Source organism: Gossypium raimondii, chromosome 7 (assembly GCF_025698545.1).
Source record: "Gossypium raimondii isolate GPD5lz chromosome 7, ASM2569854v1, whole genome shotgun sequence".
NCBI classification, from domain to species: Eukaryota; Viridiplantae; Streptophyta; class Magnoliopsida; order Malvales; family Malvaceae; genus Gossypium; species Gossypium raimondii.
Window position 1 is genome coordinate 39335023 of NC_068571.1, and position 19916 is coordinate 39354938.

The 19916-nt window shown below is 32.9% G+C and overlaps 2 protein-coding genes across 3 annotated transcripts; one reads left to right on the forward strand and one right to left on the reverse strand.

The window, feature by feature from the left end:
• Positions 1–13882: 13882 nt before the first annotated feature.
• Positions 13883–15471, forward strand: LOC105792062 (cyclin-dependent kinases regulatory subunit 1). Of its 2 annotated transcripts, none has more exons than XM_012620451.2 (4): positions 13883–14042; positions 14160–14287; positions 14425–14485; positions 15075–15471. In XM_012620451.2, the coding sequence occupies exons 2-4, from the start codon at positions 14235–14237 to the stop codon at positions 15225–15227; spliced, it is 267 nt and encodes an 88-aa protein (XP_012475905.1). In that variant the 5' UTR covers positions 13883–14042; positions 14160–14234; the 3' UTR covers positions 15228–15471. The 2 variants fall into 2 exon arrangements, with proteins under 2 accessions (XP_012475905.1, XP_012475898.1); XM_012620444.2 differs by having other exon boundaries at positions 13895–14042; positions 14142–14287.
• Positions 15472–15649: 178 nt separating this feature from the next.
• LOC105792056 (probable transcription factor At2g01370) lies at positions 15650–17126 on the reverse strand. Its single transcript, XM_012620430.2, has 2 exons — positions 16061–17126; positions 15650–15974 (listed from the first exon to the last, which is right to left on the reverse strand). The coding sequence occupies exon 1, from the start codon at positions 16850–16852 to the stop codon at positions 16238–16240; it is 615 nt and encodes a 204-aa protein (XP_012475884.1). The 5' UTR covers positions 16853–17126; the 3' UTR covers positions 15650–15974; positions 16061–16237.
• Positions 17127–19916: the final 2790 nt, after the last annotated feature.

A 19916-nucleotide genomic window follows, 5' to 3' on the forward strand; every position in this document is an offset into this window, starting at 1 on the left:
CATCTGGACAAGCAGAAACAAACTAGTTTACGAAAATAGACAAACAACAGCCAGGGATATCTCTTATAAAATTTCAGATTTTTTCGCTGAGCTTAAAGGAATCGAGGAGAAGAAACTTATCTTGGCAGATGATGGTGCCCCGCAAACTGAAGAGAGTAGTACGAGAACCTCCATCTATTTTGATGCGGCCTTTGACCAGCAAAATGCAAGATCTACTTCGGGTTTACTTGTCAGAGGTGAGGGAGGGGAGATTTTGGTCTCAAAGTCAGTCATTCACACCAATATTGCAACTCCATTCGCGGCAGAGGCACATGCAGGGTTACAAGCTTTAGAGTTAGTGAGATCTATGGGGCTTACAGATTTACAAATAAAGGGAGATTCGAAAACAATTATCAAAAAGTGTCAAAGTTCAGAACAGGACAAATCGGTCATCGGAGCACTCATCAGAGATATTCAAGAGCTTAAAATCACTTTTAATAGCATCTGTTTTTGTTACATTCCGAGAAATGCAAATATTGTTGCCCATTCGATTGCCATTGAAACTTTAAAGAAGGGAGAAGAACATTACCTGGTTGGGGCGATTCCGAATACCGTTCGTCTAGTTGCTGAAAGGATGAACCCAAGATTTTAAGATTGTGAGAACAAAGGTGACTGTTGGAAGGAGTAGCAAACAGAAATAAGATTTGGGGAAATCTGATACATTTAATGGCTGAGTCAGTGATGGAATTGATGGAGCGTTGGAGGAAGAGTAAAGCAAGAATCCGGCCTGAAAAGTTTTTTAGCAGAAAAGGGATTTTGATAATGATAACAGATTGAAGAAAATTTTTTTGGTAACTGTTATCTTTGGAAACAGAAGGGACGAGTCAACATGAAAAGGTGGAAAATTAATTTCGTCCAGCTGTTTGAAGTGACTGGGCATTTATTTTTTCTTTTTGCTTTGTCGTTTCTTTTTCCATTTTTCTTTATGTTCATTTTTATTGGGCAAACTATGTAGCCCAAGTTTTGTTTTATTTTTGCAGTCAGTAGGAACTAGCCCAAACATATTGGGTATCATTTTGTTTTTGATTATTTATTTATTTAGCCCAGTTATATTATTCAAAAAATTGCACCTATGTTTTTGACTAGACGAATCCTTTTCGTTATTGGCTTTCAACCGAATGACCTTTTCCGCTATTTTCATACCACAAACTATTTTGAGTGTGGGCTCAAACGATTCGAACAAACATAGAACTAGAAATAGTTTTCTTTACTTTTAGTGTGAAAACGAAAATATCTTCCCAATAGAAACTGTCATAATTGTTATTCCAGAAAATAAATTTACTATTTGAGAATAAACTCTCACTATTTTCGGGCAGAGTAACAATATCTTAAAGTTGTGTAAATAGATCTACTAGTGCCATCTATTTATAGGGAGAATACGTAAAACCCTTGTTGACTTGTAGAAGTTTATTTCAACTAGAAAAACGAATTCCTAGTCTAACTAGAGGTATAGGGGGCGACAACCCAAGTTAATTACTGGGGTTTGTCGTTCCTCCCTTTTAACATAAGGGCTTTTGGACATCTTTTATATCGGGTCCAATTACAAGTACTTTATAATTCGATCTAACCCGATATTTATTTTTTTATTTCCCAAAATAAACATCTCAATTATTTTTCCCAATTAAATAATCTTCTCAACCCAATTCTAATTCCGTTAAAATCATGACGACTTTACCGTAAAAGAATCTATAAGAAAATATATTTAATATTTATACATTTAACGGGTTTACTATGATCAAATGATTTATTTCTATTTTTGAATTTCATTTAATTCAAAAACCAGAAATTCATTTTCAGGTCATTTTCGTTTTGGAGAAAACCGCATTCATTTCCAAATATTTCTATTTTTTTTTATTTTCATTTCCATCATTTCTATTCATTTGATTCAACACGCAATTCATTTCTTGTTTCAACGAGCTAGTAGAGGGGCCGATTAGACATAAGCGACTTAGGCTCAAATAATTTATAATTAAGTTTCAAATTTTCACCTACTAATTATAAACTCGTTTAGTCATGAAGTCATTTCACTATGGTATCGTGACTAAGCTCTTCCCAACGACATACCATTACAAAAGCAACTCGATCAATGCTCGTCTAATGACCTTGTCATAAGTGTGTTACCCTCATAGGATATCCTTAATCTCTTTGGGATAATATTTGTTCTCCCAACATGATCTTATTTTATCTCATGGTAACCATTACATATTCCTTCATGAAAAGGCAATTACTATCAAATAGTAATCAAATCATTTATCACAAAGACGAACAACCTGTGACCATATTTACTTTTCATCAACCATGTAATTCTAATGAAAGGATATCATTTACCCAAGTCTCGGGTTATGAATTGCACTGTTGTGAATAACATTACATATTGCAGAAGTCGTATACCCAACGCTCCAACATCTAGTTTCTTATCTATTTGAACTTAGACTTTTACTTACATTAAAATATACAAGTCACACATGCATAGTGTGTCATCCACTTAGGATTTAGGTATGTCACACTATGAACGTCACAAGTGAATAAATCCATAAATGGATTCAAGATCTATTCTTCTTAGGTCCAGTCCAATGTATTGTCAGTTCAGTCAGTCACATCTATGTCTCTATTTTCTGGGAGTCATCCCTTCCGATGCCCAAGACAAGGCATCTCCCCCATTGGACTTGATAGATGACATATTGATCTTTTAATCAATTTGCTCATTTTCGATTAGACTAAGGATATGTTTAGGTTTGTTTACTAATACATGTTGTCTTTTCGTATTATGATCCGACCACGTAATACTACTTAGTATCAGTTAAACATTAGACAACCAGTGAACTAATATTTGATTCTATTTTACTTTACATGCAAAAACCATGCGAGAACAATATACAAAGTATTAATGTAATCCAATAATTATTTTATTAACCAATCATTGAAAAAAATTACAAGTGTACATAGATGAAAATACTAAACTTAGGACACTAGATCCAACAAGAACTTGCTATATTGTCATGTTGTTGTGTATGCTAATTATTTAATTTATGACATGTGTTATTTGAATGTGGAAATATAGTATAAAATCAATATAGTTGACATGATAGTGGTAACATGAAAACATGGTTGTACATTTAAAAGAAATATTAAATAGTTGTTGCAATGAGAAAGTTGAAATGAGATATTATATGTGTACAATGGTATGGTTGACTTCCATAATGTGAATGTATGTTAGATTTATGATGCTATGTGTTGAAAGAATAGGAAAATCAAATGAGCTTTGTAAACCATGACTATTTATGAATGTTATAATTATGCACAACGAGACTTAATTGTAAATGCTCTCTCGATTTTTGTGTCTATGTAAACTTGATAAAAATGTTAGGATACGGTTGACATGCCAATTAGGGTCATAGGCATATTTACGTACGAGTTGTTATAGAGTTAGGGCTATATCATGTCATTTCCTGGTTTAGCATTTGTTACAGATCATCGAATGTACATTGTCTCTTCAGAGAATCTTGGTGTGGTGGAAGGATGTACATGATGCCTTCGAGCTTTGCACTTATGTGTCTTAGTGTGGTGTAGTTCTGTCTCATGAGCACTTTTGGTGTGGTGGTGGATTCTCGTGTGTCCAAGTCCATTTTACTAAGGTTACATTGGGTGAAAATCTTTATTTAGATAAATGTTTGACTATTGAAAATGAATACAGAATGGTTGAGATATGGACTTGAATGAAAGATTAATGATTATACATGCCTTACTATGTTACATGTGTAATGAAAGTTGAAATTATTGACACGTTTATAAGTTTTCATGCTTAATTTGCCGTATGTGTTGTAGTTGTGATTAGTAATGGTATTGTTTATTTTTCTTATGGTATTTGGTATGTTCATCTCCAACAAGTTAAGTATCGTGAATTTCATTTGAACTTACTAAAAATTATTTGTTTATGCGTCGTTGTTTTTATACATAGATTGTTGATTCAAGAAGTCTTGAAGTGTAAAAATAAAATGTCGGTAATAACAATATATCGCAAAGAAAAGAGAAATAAAAATAAAAAACATACAAATTTTTACGTGGAAACTCTTTCGGGAAAAAAACCACGGGCAGGTGAGAACAAAATTCATTATGTCAAATTTGAATAATTACAAGAGGAGTAGATTATGTCTATTTATAGGCTTGTAAAACCATATTCTAATAAGAGCGTAGTAAGATTGAAACACCTTATTCTAATCAATATCAAATAGATGGAGTTTAATAAGGTTTAAAAAACCTTATTCTAAAATAAAATAAAAGAAGTGTAGTTCTATAGGGATTTTACTTTTATTTTATTTTACCACTGTATTTTATTTAAATAAAGATTCAAGTCACTTAGTTCTAACAATCTCTACCTTGACACGAATTCTCAATGAACAAGTTCTTCATCGCGAACTCTCAACGAACAAGTTCTCCAACTCTTCTATAAAGCCCCTTAAGGGTTTAACTTCAACAATGAACACCAATCAAGTCTAAGCAATGCTCAAACTTGGTTATAGGAAGTGACTTAGTCATCATATCTGCAGGATTTTCATGAGTACTAATTTTGCTCACAACAATATCACCACGAGCAATAATATCACGAGCAAAATGATACCGAACATCTATGTGTTTTGTTCTCTTATGAAACATTTGATCTTTTGTAAGGAAGATGACACTCTGACTGTCACAAAATACTGTATTGATTTGAAGGTCTTCATTGAGTTCACTAAAGAGTCCTTTCAACTAAATAGCTTCTTTACAAGCCTCAGTAATTGCCATTACTCAGCTTCAGTGGTAGACAAAGTGATTGTAGTTTGCAAAGTGACTTTCCAACTGATTGCACAACCTCCGATTGTAAATACATAACCTGTAAAAGATCTTCTTCTATCAAGGTCTTCAGCAAAACCAGCATCAACATACCTAATGACTCCATCTCTAGTTCTTCCAAATCGTAAAGGGACTTTTTCAGCAAGCAAACATAGTCCTCTTTTTCTAAGATTGTAAAACCCTCTGGTTGTTGCATGTAAATATCCTCCTCAAGTTCTCCATACAAAAATGCAGTTTTTACATCTAACTGCTCAAGCTCAAAATCATGCATGGCCACAATACTAAGCAAAGCTCGAATCGAACTATGCTTCACAACAGGGACAACACATCTGTGAAGTCCACAGTTGGAATTTGACTGTAACCCTTTGCAACAAGCCTTGCTTTATATCTGGGTTCTTCAACTCCTAGAGTCCCCTCTTTCTTTTTAAACACCCATTTACAACAAACAACTTTTTTACCTTTAGGAAGTTTCACAAGATCCCATGTTTTATTTTTGTGGAGTGATTTCATCTCATATTGCATGGTAAACATCCACTTTTCTGAGTCTTCAAAACTAACCGCCTCAAAATAATAAGATGGCTCTTGGTTTGCATCTATATCTTCAGCCACATTTAAAGCATAAGCAACTAGATCAGCCTCGGCATACTTCTTTGGAGGTTTAATTTCTCTTCTAGTTCTGTTTTTGGTGATAGAATATTGTGGTGAAGAAGCAACTCTATTCTGAATTTTTATACTAGCTTGAGGAGTCGACTCTGTTGTAGATTTTGGATTAATCTGATGTTCCACCTGCTTTTAATTTTCTTTATTGAAAGAGCCTTTAAGAGATACGTTAGGTAGCATAGTAGTTTCATAAAAAACAACATCTCTGCTAATCACAACTTTTTTATTTTCAGGACACCATAACTTATACCCTTTTACACCATCTTTAGAACCAAGAAAAACACATTTAATGGATCTTGGTTCCAATTTTCCATTATCAACATGAGCATACGCAGGACACCCAAAGATCTTTAAATCAGAATAGTCAGTAGGATTACCAGACCATACCTCTTGTGGAGTATTTTTCTCAATGGCAACGGATAGAGATCAGTTGATAAAAAACCATGCAATAGAGGCTACTTCGGCTCAAAATAACTTTGGTAAATTAGCATTTGACAACATATATCGAACCTTCTCCATGATTATTCTGTTCATTCGTTCTACAATGCCGTTTTATTGTAGAGTATGACGAACTGTCAAGTGTCTCACGATCCCTTCTGACTTACACAGTTTATTAAACTCATCAAAACAGAACTCTAAGCCATTGTCTGTGCAGAGGTACTTTATTTGTTTTCTTATCTGTTTTTCAATAATAGTTTTCCAAGACTTAAATGCAAAAAACACATCACTTTTCTACTTTAGGAAGAACGCTCAAACTTTTCTGGAAAAATCATCAATAAAAGTTAGCATGTAATTAGCTCTACCTCTCGAAGACACTCTGGATGGCCCCCACAGATCAAAATGAATATACTCTAATGTTCCCTTCGTGTTATGGAATCCTCTGGTGAATCGAACTCTCTTTTGCTTCCCAAAAATGCAGTGCTCACAGAACTTTAGTTTGTAAATTTTTTGCCCATCAAAAAGTCCTCTTTTGCTCAATTCTGTCATGCCATTCACACTCATATGCCTTAGGCGCATATGTCAAAGTTTAGTAATATCATCATTTGACAAGGAAAAGGAAGCGACAACTGCATCACCAGTAACAGTAGAACCCTGCAGAATATATAACTTGGCAGTTTTTCTCTGCCCTTTCATCACAACGAAGGAACCTTTGAAAATCTTTAAAACCCCACTTTCAGCTATTTATTTGTACCCTTTTGAATCAAGAGTACTCAACGAAATTAAATTTCTTTTCAATTCTGAAACATGTCGTACATCACTAAGTGTTCTGACAACTCCATCAAATATCTTAACTTTAATTGTTCCAACACCTGTGATTTTACACAAAGCATTATTTCTCATCAAAACAACATCTTCAGACACTGTTTCGTAAGTTGTATACGAATCCCAATTGGGACTCATGTGGAAGGTGCAGCCCGAATCAAGGATTCACTCCTCACTCACTTTCAAATTGTTGACAGAAGTGACTAGAAGTTCACTATCGCTGTAGTCTTCTACAACATCAACTTCAACAAAATTTTCTGGTTGTTTTCCCTTTTGATTCGCAACCTACCTTTTGATCTTATTCTATAGCTTATAACTCTGATTTAATATGTCTTTTCTTCTTACAAAAGTTACAAGTTTTACCTCTGTTTGAAGACTTCGATCTACGCTTAGATTTACCGCGAGGATTCCATTCATTTGTCCTTCCACGATCATCATTAGTATTCTGATATTGTCTTTCACGAACGATGAGACCCTCTCCTTGAGAGTCAATTTAACCACAGGATGTTTCATCTTATCATACGAGGTCAAAAAATCATAAACCTCATCAACTGTGAGAGACTCACGGCTATATAAAATCGTGTCTCTAAAGGTTGAATAAGACGGGGGCAACGAATAAAGTAGAATCAACCCTAGATCTTTCTTATCATACTGAACCTCTATGGCCTCCAAGTTTGAAAGAATTTCTTTAAACACTATTAAGTGTTCGTGCACAGACTCACCTTCCTCCAAACGATGAGCATAAAGACGCTACTTCATATGCAGCTTGTTGGTTAGAGTTTTTGACATACATATTTGTTCCAACCTCTTCCATAATCCAGTGGCGGTCTTCTCCTTCATCACATCTTGCAAAATTTTGTTAGACAAATGCAGATATAACTGTGTTAACTCCTTTCGATCATTACGTTTCTTCTCTTCCTCCGTCAATGTCAAAGGCATCTTATCTACCCCTAGTAGGGCTTCCTCTAAGTTCATCTGTGCAAGAACTGTCTGCATCTTTATCTGCCACAACGCGAATCTGGTGTTGCGATCCAACAACAAAATTTCATACTTCAAAGACGCCATTACTGTAATTAAGATGAACAACCCGGAAGCTTGAATATCAATTTGTAAAAATAGAATGTCGGTAATGACAATATATTGCAAAGAAAAGAGAAATAAAAATAAAGAACACATATATTTTTATGTGGAAACCCTTTCGAGAAAAAAACCACGGGTAGAGGAGAAGGAAATTCACTATGTCGAATTCGAATAATTACAGGAGGAGTAGATTATGTCTATTTATAGACTTGTAAAACCATATTCTAATAGGAGTGTAGTAAGATTGAAACACCTTATTCTAATCAATATCAAATAGATGGAGTTTAATACGGTTTAAAAAAATCTTATTCTAAAATAAAATAAAAGAAGTGTAGTTCTATAGGAATTTTACTTTTATTTTATTTTAACACTGTATCTTATTTAAATAAGGATTCGGGTCACTTAATTCTAACATGAAGTCTGGCTCAAATCGAGACATCACACTATCATCGAGACCTACAAGAGTATAAAAGTAACATTTTTAGTTGTGGCATGTACTAGAGTGTCCACATATTTTTAGTTGAATGTTGCTTATATTCAAGCTTTTCAGCCCAACATATTATTTCATTATCCTATTCTTTTTTTGGTTAATCAATGATATGCATGGTGACTCTGCTTTGATATTATTGCTTGTGATTTTAAAATGTTTTGTATTGATTTTTTTATATATTTGAGAGATCTGTAAGCATATTATATGTACATCATGAATAAAGGGACTTTAGAAAATATTTTGAAGTATTTTAAGTGTACTCATTGAGTCACATTGTGACCACGAAATGGCAACGCCACGACTTCGGTACTCAACGTTGCGACTTTGCATTTCTTACGTAATGACTTTATTACTCAGTCAGTCTCTTTGCAACATTAGAAGTCTCGCATTGTGACTTTGCGCCTCTTTTAGCCCTGCACTATTTAATGTCGTTTGGACCTTCTTGGCCCCATTTTGGGTTCAGATCACTTCCAATCAACTCCGAATAAATCCTAAATAATTTGAAGTTATTTTTAAAATTGAAATTTTTTATCTAAAACATATTTTAAATATTTTATAAAAATATTTTTAACTTTCAATTCTTAAATAAATTTATTATTTATTATTTGTACGCGCTACAGTGACATCTCCCACCTATACTGATCGTCTAAAACGGGTGAAGAGTGTTACATTTAAAAGTAAATTACCTCCAAGTGACAATTTGAGCCCAAAAAACTACCAAGGGAAATAGTAACGAAAAATGTTGATTTGGTGCCCCCTCCCCCCATTTCACTATAAATTTCATTATATTTTGGTAATTAATTTTAGCTTAAATAAATATTTATTTTATATTATTTTAATATAAAAGCTAAAAACCAATACTTTCATCTATTTTTTTTTTAATAAATGACACCTTCATTTCATGGCTTTCCAATTAAACCCGTATCTTTTCATTTCAAAGCAAAATTTGCAATTTTTGGAAATCTCAAACTTGTCCGCAATCATAATTTAATTCCATATTAAGCAAACTTCAAAACTGTTCGTAACTAGGGGTGAGCAAAACTCGATTCGACTCGAAAAAATCGAAAAAAAATTTGAATTTCGAGTTAAACGAATCGAGTTATTCGAGTTATTCGAATCAACTCGAATATTTTTTTCGAATTTCGAGTTCGAATCGAGTTGAGTTTTCGAATTCGAATAACTCGAATAATTCGAATAATTCGAATATCAAACTATAATATTTTACATTTTTATCCCGAACTCCCAAACCTTTTTACTTTTCCCTCAAAACTTTTACTCCTTCTCACTTTCCCCCCAAAACTTTTACTCCCCTCCCCTCCCAACCCCCCAATCTACCCAAAATCCATTTCCCACCAAAATTTTACTCTCCCATTTATTTTTTCTCAAAATTTTACTCCCAAAAACCCTCAAAACCTTTTATTTTCCCCCAAAATTTTTACTCTCTCCCACTTTTCCCCTAAAACTTTTATTTCCTTCCCATCCCACCTCCCATCTATCCCAAACCCTCCCCCTCCAATTTTTTTAATATTTTCCCTCCAAAATTTTACTCCCCCTATTTACTTTCCCTCAAACTTTTATTCCCAAAACTTTTTATTTTTCCCCTAAACTTTTACTTCTCACCCTTTACTCTCAAATAAAAAATCAAAATTATCCAAAAAATCACTAAACATAAATAGTAATAATTTTATTTATATCTACTATTTATATTATTAAATTAAATTTCACATTTTCTATTATTTATATTATTGAATTGTTTAGTCATATTGAATATTTATATTAAAATTGAATTATTAATTATGCCATAAAATATTCATGTTAAAATTTTAAATTGGTATCAATTTCACGTTTTATTTTAAAATAACTTTTATTCAAAAATCATATTTTTACGTTTAATATATTTTTAATTCTAAAATACATAGTGACAAGAATCAAGATAATTGAAACAACTAAGCAAGCAAAGAAACTAACCAATATATAAAAAATTAATAAATAAATTATGAAGTGATGAAAGTTAATAAAAATTTTGATTAAGGTGGACAAATTTTATTACGATGGGTGACAATGGTTACAAGGACCCAAAATTATTTTTTAAAATTTAACTCGAACAAATATATTCGATTCGATTCGATTCGAATTCCATCTCACTCGACTCGATTCGAGAAAACTTCAAATAAAGTTAGGATGATAAAATGAGATTCAAAAACTCGATTAACTCGAAAATTTTCGATTCGATTCGATCGAATGCTCACCCCTATTCGTAGCATCACCTCCACCTTCTTCCTTGCATTGCATTGCATGCATCATAATTGAAAAAAATTAATGAAATGTAATTCAACTTCACCCTATACATATTGTCGAAACCATTTTTTATTTTTAGAAAAAAACAAAAATTAGTTGTCGACTTAAAAAAAAACAAAAATTGAGAGTCGCCACCAATCTTTTATTGAGGTGTGATTGGATCACCTAAAAAAAATAGCTCTGGTCTACGAGTTTTAGAAAAACGGGTTCGGGAGTCAGTTACGTACGAGGAAGGATTAGCACCCTCGTAACGCCCAAAAATTGGTACCAAATTGATTAATTAATGTCTTATAGTCGAGAGTTTTAAAAAAATACTATCCTTAGTTAAATTAAATTATTTATTAAGACTTTCTCTTTTTGAAAAGAAAAATATCACACCCAATGCGTTAGGGCACAACATTTTATTCTTTTCAAGATGAGTTGGTCTAAAAAAAACTTGTATAAAATTTAAGAAAATATCTAATTGTTTAAAATTTATGAAGAAATCGCAACCCAATACGTTAGGGCACAATTTTCTAAAACCCCAAACATTCAATATTTTCTTTATTTTTACAAAAAATCTTTGTCTCGAGAAAACAACGTGTCACATCCAACACGTTAGGACACAACATATTGAATTCCCGATGACAAGTTTTATTTTGTTTGATTAAAAAAAACATTCTCGATAATTAATTTCAACGAAGAAAATTGAAACCCAATACGTTAGGGCTCAATCTTTTCGAAGATTCTAAATACGAGCATTGCCTTTGTTTTTGAAATTTTCCATTTTTGTGATTTTGAGTAAAAACGATAGAATGTTTCATTGAATGTAAAATACAATAATGAATACAACAATGACATATAAACAAATAAATAAACGAAATTAATGTACATAAAAATAACCAACGACATGCGAGTATCAAATAAATGAACAATATATAAATGAAAACATAAATCGATAAACAAATGAAGGAAATAAACAAAAAAATATAAAGGAAAAAAATACAAAATATATACATTGAAATTATGAAGAATAAAAGACGTAAACATAACTTACACATAAAATTTGGGTTATAAAACTTATATATATAAAATACATAATGCAATAAAGAAATATATATATATATATATTATAAAATATCGTTAAAAATATAAGTATGTATTTAAGCATTTTAAAAATAAATAAATAAAACATAGATATATATGTACATATATAAATATAAAAATATTCATTAGAAAAATATATAAATATATACATGTACATATAAAAAGAATAATAATTATATACATATATATAGATTATAAAAAAGATAATTACATATATGTATAAAAACAAATAATAATAATTACATATATTGAAATTAATTAATAAAAAAATAAATAAAAAAAAAAAGGACTAAATTGAACTGTAAATAAAAAATCTGGGGCAAATTCGCAAATAAGGGAAGTCACAAGGACTAAATTGAACGCGCGAATTACATATAGGGACTGGAAGGGAAATTTTCCCTCCTCCTCTAAACGCCGTCGTTCAATCAGGATCGAATTGAATTTTAAAAAAAAGAGTTAAAGGGGTAAATTTAAAAATAAAAAAACTTAATTGTAAAAATATTAAAAGGCGGAGGGGCTAAAAGAGAAATTTACCCCTCCGCTTAAAAACACGCGGATCCTATCAGGGCCGGGTCGGTTTTGGGTCGGTCCAGGCTTAAACGACGCCGTTTTAATCATTTAGAACCGCTTCCAAAACGGTACTGTTTAGTACCCCTATTTAAACTAAAATTTTCTGAAAACTTTCATTTTCACGCCTTTTCAAAAAAAATTCAAAACCCTATTTTGTTTTCTCTGCTCAGCCTATGGCACCGGCGAGCTCGCGCGGTGGCTCCGCCACATTCCTCCGTAGCACCGCCGTGTCGGAGGGCCAAAACCTAAATCCCCTTTTAGATCCCTCTTCCCCCTTTTAAAAAATGGAAAAAAAAGATTTGGGTATTTCAAAAAGAAAAATAGAAAATAGAGAAAGAGAGGAGGGCCTTTCGGCCTCTATTTTCTCGGTTACGATCGGAGCGGAACCCTAAAGGGTTTTCGTGGCTCTTACGACTGAAGAAAACCTTCGATGATAGCGCACGACCCGACCTCAGGTATGTTCAACTCCTCTCCATCTTATTATTTTCTTTTATCTGTACTAAAATGCGAGAAAGAAAATAAACTTAAAAAGAAATAAAAGCTCGAAAAAATATCAACCTTTCGATTTCTTGATTGATCTTTGTACCCTATTAGTATTCTGTTGTTTGTGAAAATACTCGTGTTTTTTTATTGATTTTCGAATCATTTTTACAGTGTATTAAGATTGCTTTTATAGCAATCATGAAACAAGAAAAAGAAATCTTTCTATATCTGCTTGATTCGATTTCAATATTTTCTTGCCATATACTGCTTTGTTTCTTCTTTGCTTCTGTGTACGAGGCTCGTAAGTAGTGCGCGGATGCTTTGGTGGTTGTGGCGACTGAAGATTAGAAACCCTAGGGTTTCTGATGATTTTGGGCCATTGGTTTTGGGCTTCTGTAGTTTGGTTTGGGCCACATCGGCCCGTTTGTATTTTGGGCCTTTTACCCGGGCCAAAATCGGGTATTACACATATATTTTCTTTTGGTAAATAATTGGAATAAATCTCAAAATTATACATTAATTTTGATTCGATGTGCAATTTAATACATAAATTTTAATTTGGTGTAATTATACACATAAAACTTTGATTGTGGTTCAAATGTATACAAGAAACTTTAGTTTTAATTCAATCATACACCTTTCAAGAAATAAAGGCATCGATTTATTTTTATATGGGATAAATATAATTATTTTTGTATGCAATATATAAACATAAAATGATGCCATATTAAAATTTGTGAGAATTGAATTAAATCAAAATTTCATGAATAAAATTGCACAAAATCAAAGTTATATATTAAACCAAAGTTCATGTATAGTTTTAGGGTTAAAAGAGACTAAAAATTGGATGATGGCTAAAATGTTTTATTTTGTAAAATTTAAAGCCCAAAAAATTAAACAAATTATTATGCTCAAAGATATATCCTTAAAATTTTACCTTGTTTGCTTGATATATAAGAAAAAAAACGTACACACTTTTTAGGATAAGCAACTTGACATTTTAAGTTTGAATTTTATTGTAAAAAGGGAAAGATAAAGCGATTATTTATTATTGCTCTTCCAAAAAGCGGGAGAAATTTAAAATTTGAAATTCAATTTTTTGTTATTCTTTAGTTATTTAAAAGCCATAAAGGAATTTTAATCGTACCTCACTTCCTTCGTTCTTATTTTTTCTTTTGAATAATCCCAGTTTTCCAATCCAATCTCAGCTCTCCGTCTCTCTTCATTTTCACACTCTCTCAAGGTACGCCCAATTTTCCCCCTTTTTTTAAATGAAAGACTGTATAATCTTCGATGATTTATTTATCTCTTTTTTTCTTTTCTTTTTTTTCCCCCTTTTCAGTTGCTTCGCTTTTTGCAGATCGAATCCTGAAATTGAACTTGGATCTCTATCGGAACAAGAAAATCAGTTGTCTCTTTTAACAAAATCAAAATAATGGGTCAAATTCAATACTCTGAGAAATACTTCGATGATACTTACGAATACAGGTAACACATAATTTCATTTCATTTCACTGGTTTTTGCTCTCCTGTTCATTCTGTTCGATTTTCAGAAGGCTAGGTTTTGATGGTTTTTTTTTAAATACCTTTTTTTGCGATCTTCTTTTGTTTTGGTGATCATACAGGCATGTTGTTCTTCCTCCTGAAGTGGCCAAACTTCTCCCTAAGAGTCGCCTCCTCTCTGAAGTATGTTTTTTTGCTTCTTAGGGTTTTACTGACATATCATTGTTGTTCATTTTGCCTTTTTGTTTAGTTTCAAATTTGAATTCAGAACTTGTTTAGTTTAATAACTCCCATGAATGATTAAATTTGATAACGAATTACTTATAACCACAATTACGGGGTCTGATTTGATTGTCCATGAATCATGAACATAATTGGCTTTCAATATACCAAATCATTGCATTCATTGTTTGGGTCTTGCTGAAGTAGATCAGTAAGCATAAACAGTATTCCAATGTTGTACTGAAGGAAAGCATGCTTAATTCTTCCTATACTTGCTCATATGTAGCACAAGCTTAAGATTTCTGGTTTTGTCACGCTTATCATATAGTGTGCGGTATATTTACACCAATTGGCACAGTTTTTGTGTAAGATTGGAATGTATTTAGTGCTCAATGTCATCTATTGTTGTTTTTCCAAAGCATTAGAGATATGCAATTTATGGTTTGTTTTGTCTATATTTGCTTTGGTTTGAAGCTAATAGTATTATACTGTTATCTTCGTTAGTTTTTGGGTTCTCCAGGTTTGATTTTGGTTCATGGTCTTGTTGTAGAATGAGTGGCGTGCGATTGGAGTACAGCAGAGTCGTGGTTGGGTCCATTATGCTATTCATCGTCCTGAACCACACATCATGTTATTCAGGAGGCCTCTTAACTATCAGCAGCAGCAGGAGAATCAGGCTCAGCAAGCTATGCTTGCCAAGTAATTAAAATAGCTTTTGGTATTTTGAAAGAAAAAGGGAGGAAAACCCGAATATGGTTATATCTGCATAAACAGTTTGGATGTTATGGAATTCCTGGATTGTTTTCTATTATATAGTTCTCTATTGTGGAGAATTACCATGTTTAGGCTGGTTGCTTCTTACTGTCTTTTCTGATGACCTAATGTATGTCATTGGTACTCTCTGCATTCTTAGATGTATAATTAAAATGCTAAAAGTTTGTGTTGAAGTTTGATCGATTTCTGTAATTCCATGTCTCTGTGTTCAATCTTCCCTTGAGATGGCTCCTCTTACAAGAAAGGCCACCAAGCAATTTGTGATGGAAAATTTCATTTTCCAAAACCCTAACTTGATTAAAAAAGCATCAGATTGTTTTAAGTTACTAGATTAAAAGCCTAAAAAGCGAGTTTTTAAACTCAACTTCGATAATGTTTTTATTAAGTGATAAAAGTATCTAAAAATATAATTACAACAAAGTATTGTATATAGACATATTTTTTTACCAAAACCAAGGTTTGATCTTGTGAAAAAACCCTATTCCCTCTCTCTGCCTCCTTGAAAGGTTCTTTTGACCAACTCCTTCCCATTTCGCAGAAAGAAGGAAAAAGATAATTAAGAACTGTTTATGTGCCCTAAAAACAGTAACACCAGCACCATCTAAAAAGGGTCTAACAAAATAAACTCACAAGCTACAGAGTGTACAAATTTTCACATGAGCCAAAATGCAGCTACCTGCTTAAACACAAAAAAACTAGGTAAAATGAAAATGGCATCCAGCATTTGTATCACTGATGGAAATGAAAATCCGGAAATCATACCCTTCAACTTCATTTACAACATTTTGGATTAATGGGGTCTTCACAAGAAAACATTGTTAAACCCCAAATTTGTTCCTCCCTTTGCACTTCAATCCTCCATGCCCGACCAAGCATCAAAATTCAAGTACTATAATAAATAATAAAAACACAACCCAACTAGAAAGAGTCAGAAAGTAATTAAACCCCATTTGCGGACCCATTTCCCCCCATTACCTCCATAATCTGCTGCTGTATTAACTCAGCCTTCTTAGCCACCAATTTAGCTTCTTCAACCTTCAACATCACCCATTCTTGATCCATCTTCCTCAACTTCTCCTCTTCCACTCTCTTCATCTTCTGTTTCCACACTTCATTTTCGGGCAAAACCTTGGAAAACTCAGCCACCAGGTATGGAAACTTGTCCAATTTCTCGACCCCATCACCTCCCATTTCAATAGCCCCTTGATCTTCTGACTTGCTATTCTTCTTTCTGGGTGTTGCTTTCTTGCCCCAAATTCTTTTGGAAAGCTTGAATATTCGCCGGTCGTGATGGTTCCTTACCAGGGCTCTGTTCCTTGCATGGTTGTGGTGCTTGTCTCTGAGCCTGCGGATCTTGTCGGTGATCTGGGAGACGGTGAACCTGTGGTCGAGACGCTTGATGATGCGGTTGATGGTAGAGGTACCCACGGTGGTGATGGGCGGAGGAATGGATTTGGTGGCTCTGATTAAACATTTGAGGATCTGGATTTCGTCTGATTCGCTGAAAACCCTGGATCGGCCGTTTGGAGCGGTGGAAGGAGGGGTAGTTGACATTGCTCAGTGTGTGAGGGTTAGATCTACAGAGGATTGACAGTTCCTTTTCTATTGTTAAAAATGAAAACCTAATGAAATTGGAATGGATGGGGGGGGGGGGGGAATCTGAAACTAATTTCCTACTCGTACTATATCATTTAATTAAATGGAAAAATTCCTAGAAATTGAATATCCCTAGAAATGAACCTACGCCAATCCTTATTCTGAGTTGATGAATGGGTGAAACCACAATCTAATTTCTTATGCCATTCAACCAAAGTCCCTCCCTCTAACAACAATTTAATATTTCATTTTTGGGTAAACAGTAACTTCAAAAAGGATTCATATACTATTTACTACCTGATTTTGACTTTCGTTTTCAATTTGGTATTTAACTTTATTTTTTCTTTTTTCAGTATCCGATTTGATTTTTGAACTTTATATTTTGTCCCAATTAGGTATTACATGTGTCCATTAATCACTGGATTGTTTTGTCTGAGCACCAAATTGAATTAAATATTGAAGATTAAGCTAGAAAAATCAATAATGGGTAAAAGCCACCCCATTTAATTTGGTTGTTTAAATATTTCATCACCCTCTTAAATCTTTCCTTAAAAAAGCAAAAAATTGTGTTGGTTTTTGTTGATTTGTGAAAGACTTTGATGCTTTGGTGATGATAAGTTCTTTTCTTTCTATTCCTTCTGCTTTTATCATTTGCAATACAAAATGGAAGAAAACAGAAGCAACTGCAACTCAAGATTTTGGGTTGAATAAGTAGAGCTGGTGTTGGGCTCATTTCAGCAGTGTTGTCCATTAACAATGAATGTTTTTTAAAATGGGTGCTGACCTACATTTTCACTTTATTTTCTGCACCATGATGAGTGATGGCTTGTAACAACTGCTGAAATGTGAACATCTGAACTCTCTCACCTTCTCTTTACATTGTCTGTAATGGACAAGTTAAATTAACTCACCAAGTTTTTTGTGGAATATTTATATTCCTATTAACTTGCCAAGGTTGATGCAGGATATCAATGAGGTTGGAAAAAGAGGCGGGGACGTTGACAAGGAAGGCCAGTTCACCCTTGTCGGGGTCGAGAGGAGAGTGAAAGAGAGGCTTGAGGGGAGAGGATTATGGCTTGGCTTTTTAGGCTTTGTTGGAAGGAAAGGAGAGAAACCCCTTTCTATATTGTGCTTTGGGGGTATTTTTAAGAGAGGTGATGATTTTTGGGTGATCACCTTGTATAGAGAGTGCACCCGTTAATAAGGAATGACTTAATAGAGGACTTGATCGAGTGGTCAAAAATGGATGGTTCCTTCCATGGGGAACCATTTAGACAGTACAAGGCGAAGGGTTGCTCACGAGTCTCTCTGGTTGGTTTTCACGTTGCCACGTGTCCCGTTGAAGTAAGGGTACAATAATTCCTAGTAACTTCTCATATTATATTATACTAGTTTTTCCATCTCAGAATTTAACTAGTTTATAAATAAATTTAAGTTAAATTTTATTAAATAATTATTTTCTTATACAATGTATACTTGTATCCGTATTCCTTCAATGATCCTTAAATCAAAGAAAAAAGACGCTTAAGCATATTTGATAAGTGCTAAAAGTAACATGTTTTAACCTCATTCTTAATGCTGTTTGGGTGATTATCCGACGTTAATTGTGGATTTTATACTCCTAATCCTTTAGATTCATGTTTTGATGCTTAACAGAGCACTTGAGAGCAAAAGAAGCAAAAATCATAGCGTCAGAGCAAGTTACAGGAGCCACACAGGCTGGACTATTCCACATAGCTATGTCAATTTCGTAAAATTAAGCACCGAACAACGGAAAATCACGATTTTTAGGTTTTTCGAGCATTCTAAGACGTATATATGACAAAAATAAGAAGATAGACGGGAGTCGTCATAGAATATTTAAGAAAACAACTTGAAAAATACTATTGAAGCCGACTTTGAAGCAGATTTCCGTCAAGATTGAAGATTTTCAATTGGTTTCTTAAGAAGCCATCATGAGTTTCTTAGTTTTTTTCGATTATATTGTATTCTTTTTTCGATTATATTGTATTTTGGATGTTTTTATTTTCAAGCATGAACTAATTTTCTAAATTCCTAGGGGAGAAGAACCCTATGATGGACTCAGTCGTTTGATTTTGATTTTACGTAATAAATACTTAGTTTCTTGTTCTCAATTACGTGTGTTTAATTCTTGGTTTGATATTTTTAGGTTATTGATCCATATTTAATGTGCTTAAATCGGTGGTTGAATAAAACCTGTTTAAGAGTACATCTTGTGTAATTGAGTGGAGTTGCATGCAATCCTAGAAATAGGATAACATAAATCTACCAGATTAGAGTCAAATCTAATAGGGGAATCCGTAACAAGAGTTAATACGATAATAGGGGTTTTAATTAGGAATAAATTTCAATTAATCAAACTAGAATCAGTTGTTCTTATGCTCAAAAGAGATATTAGTATAATTTAGAGATTTTTACGGATCAAGATACTAACTAAAGAAATTGCGTAATTTAAATTGATAGTGACAAATAAAATCTAGGTGAACTCTTTCCTGTTTATTGTTTTGCTTATTGGTTGTTAATCGATTACTTTCATGATTTGTTTTTATTGTGTTCGCTAGTTAATTAATTTAGTTAATTTTAGTTTTAATCAATCACTAAAATTATTCGGTTAAATAATAGAAAGATAGTACTTCATAGTACTTTTAGTCTTTGTGGAACAATGTCTTTACTTACCGTAGCTATAGGTACACTTGCCTTAGTCAAATTTTTAGTTAGTTTTGCGACACATCAATATTTGAATCAATATCCTCGTTGTTTCAATAATAACAATGATGCCAATAAAGCTAAAGCTCAATCAACATTAAATAATTATCATTAAACTTAAAATTTTATGTAAAACATGAAATAAAACAAAATATGATAAACTACATTGTAAAGGAATGGTTGTCCAAGTTCTCCATCTAGTTTTTTTTTAAAAAATAATTATAGAAATTATTAAGAACTAACTCATTAAATTGATTAACTAAAAATATCAATTTGGTTAAGAAGATAAAAATGT

What these genes read in the sequence shown, in the direction of transcription:
- LOC105792062 (XM_012620451.2), top strand. Translation starts at nt 14,235, where the DNA reads ATGGGTCAAATTCAATACTCTGAGAAATACTTCGATGATACTTACGAA. An exon ending in GATGATACTTACGAATACAG is followed by an intron (nt 14,288 to 14,424) that starts GTAACACATAAT and finishes GTGATCATACAG; the next exon opens with GCATGTTGTTCTTCCTCCTG. An exon ending in AGAGTCGCCTCCTCTCTGAA is followed by an intron (nt 14,486 to 15,074) that starts GTATGTTTTTTT and finishes GTCTTGTTGTAG; the next exon opens with AATGAGTGGCGTGCGATTGG.
- LOC105792056 (XM_012620430.2), bottom strand. Translation starts at nt 16,852, where the DNA reads ATGTCAACTACCCCTCCTTCCACCGCTCCAAACGGCCGATCCAGGGTT.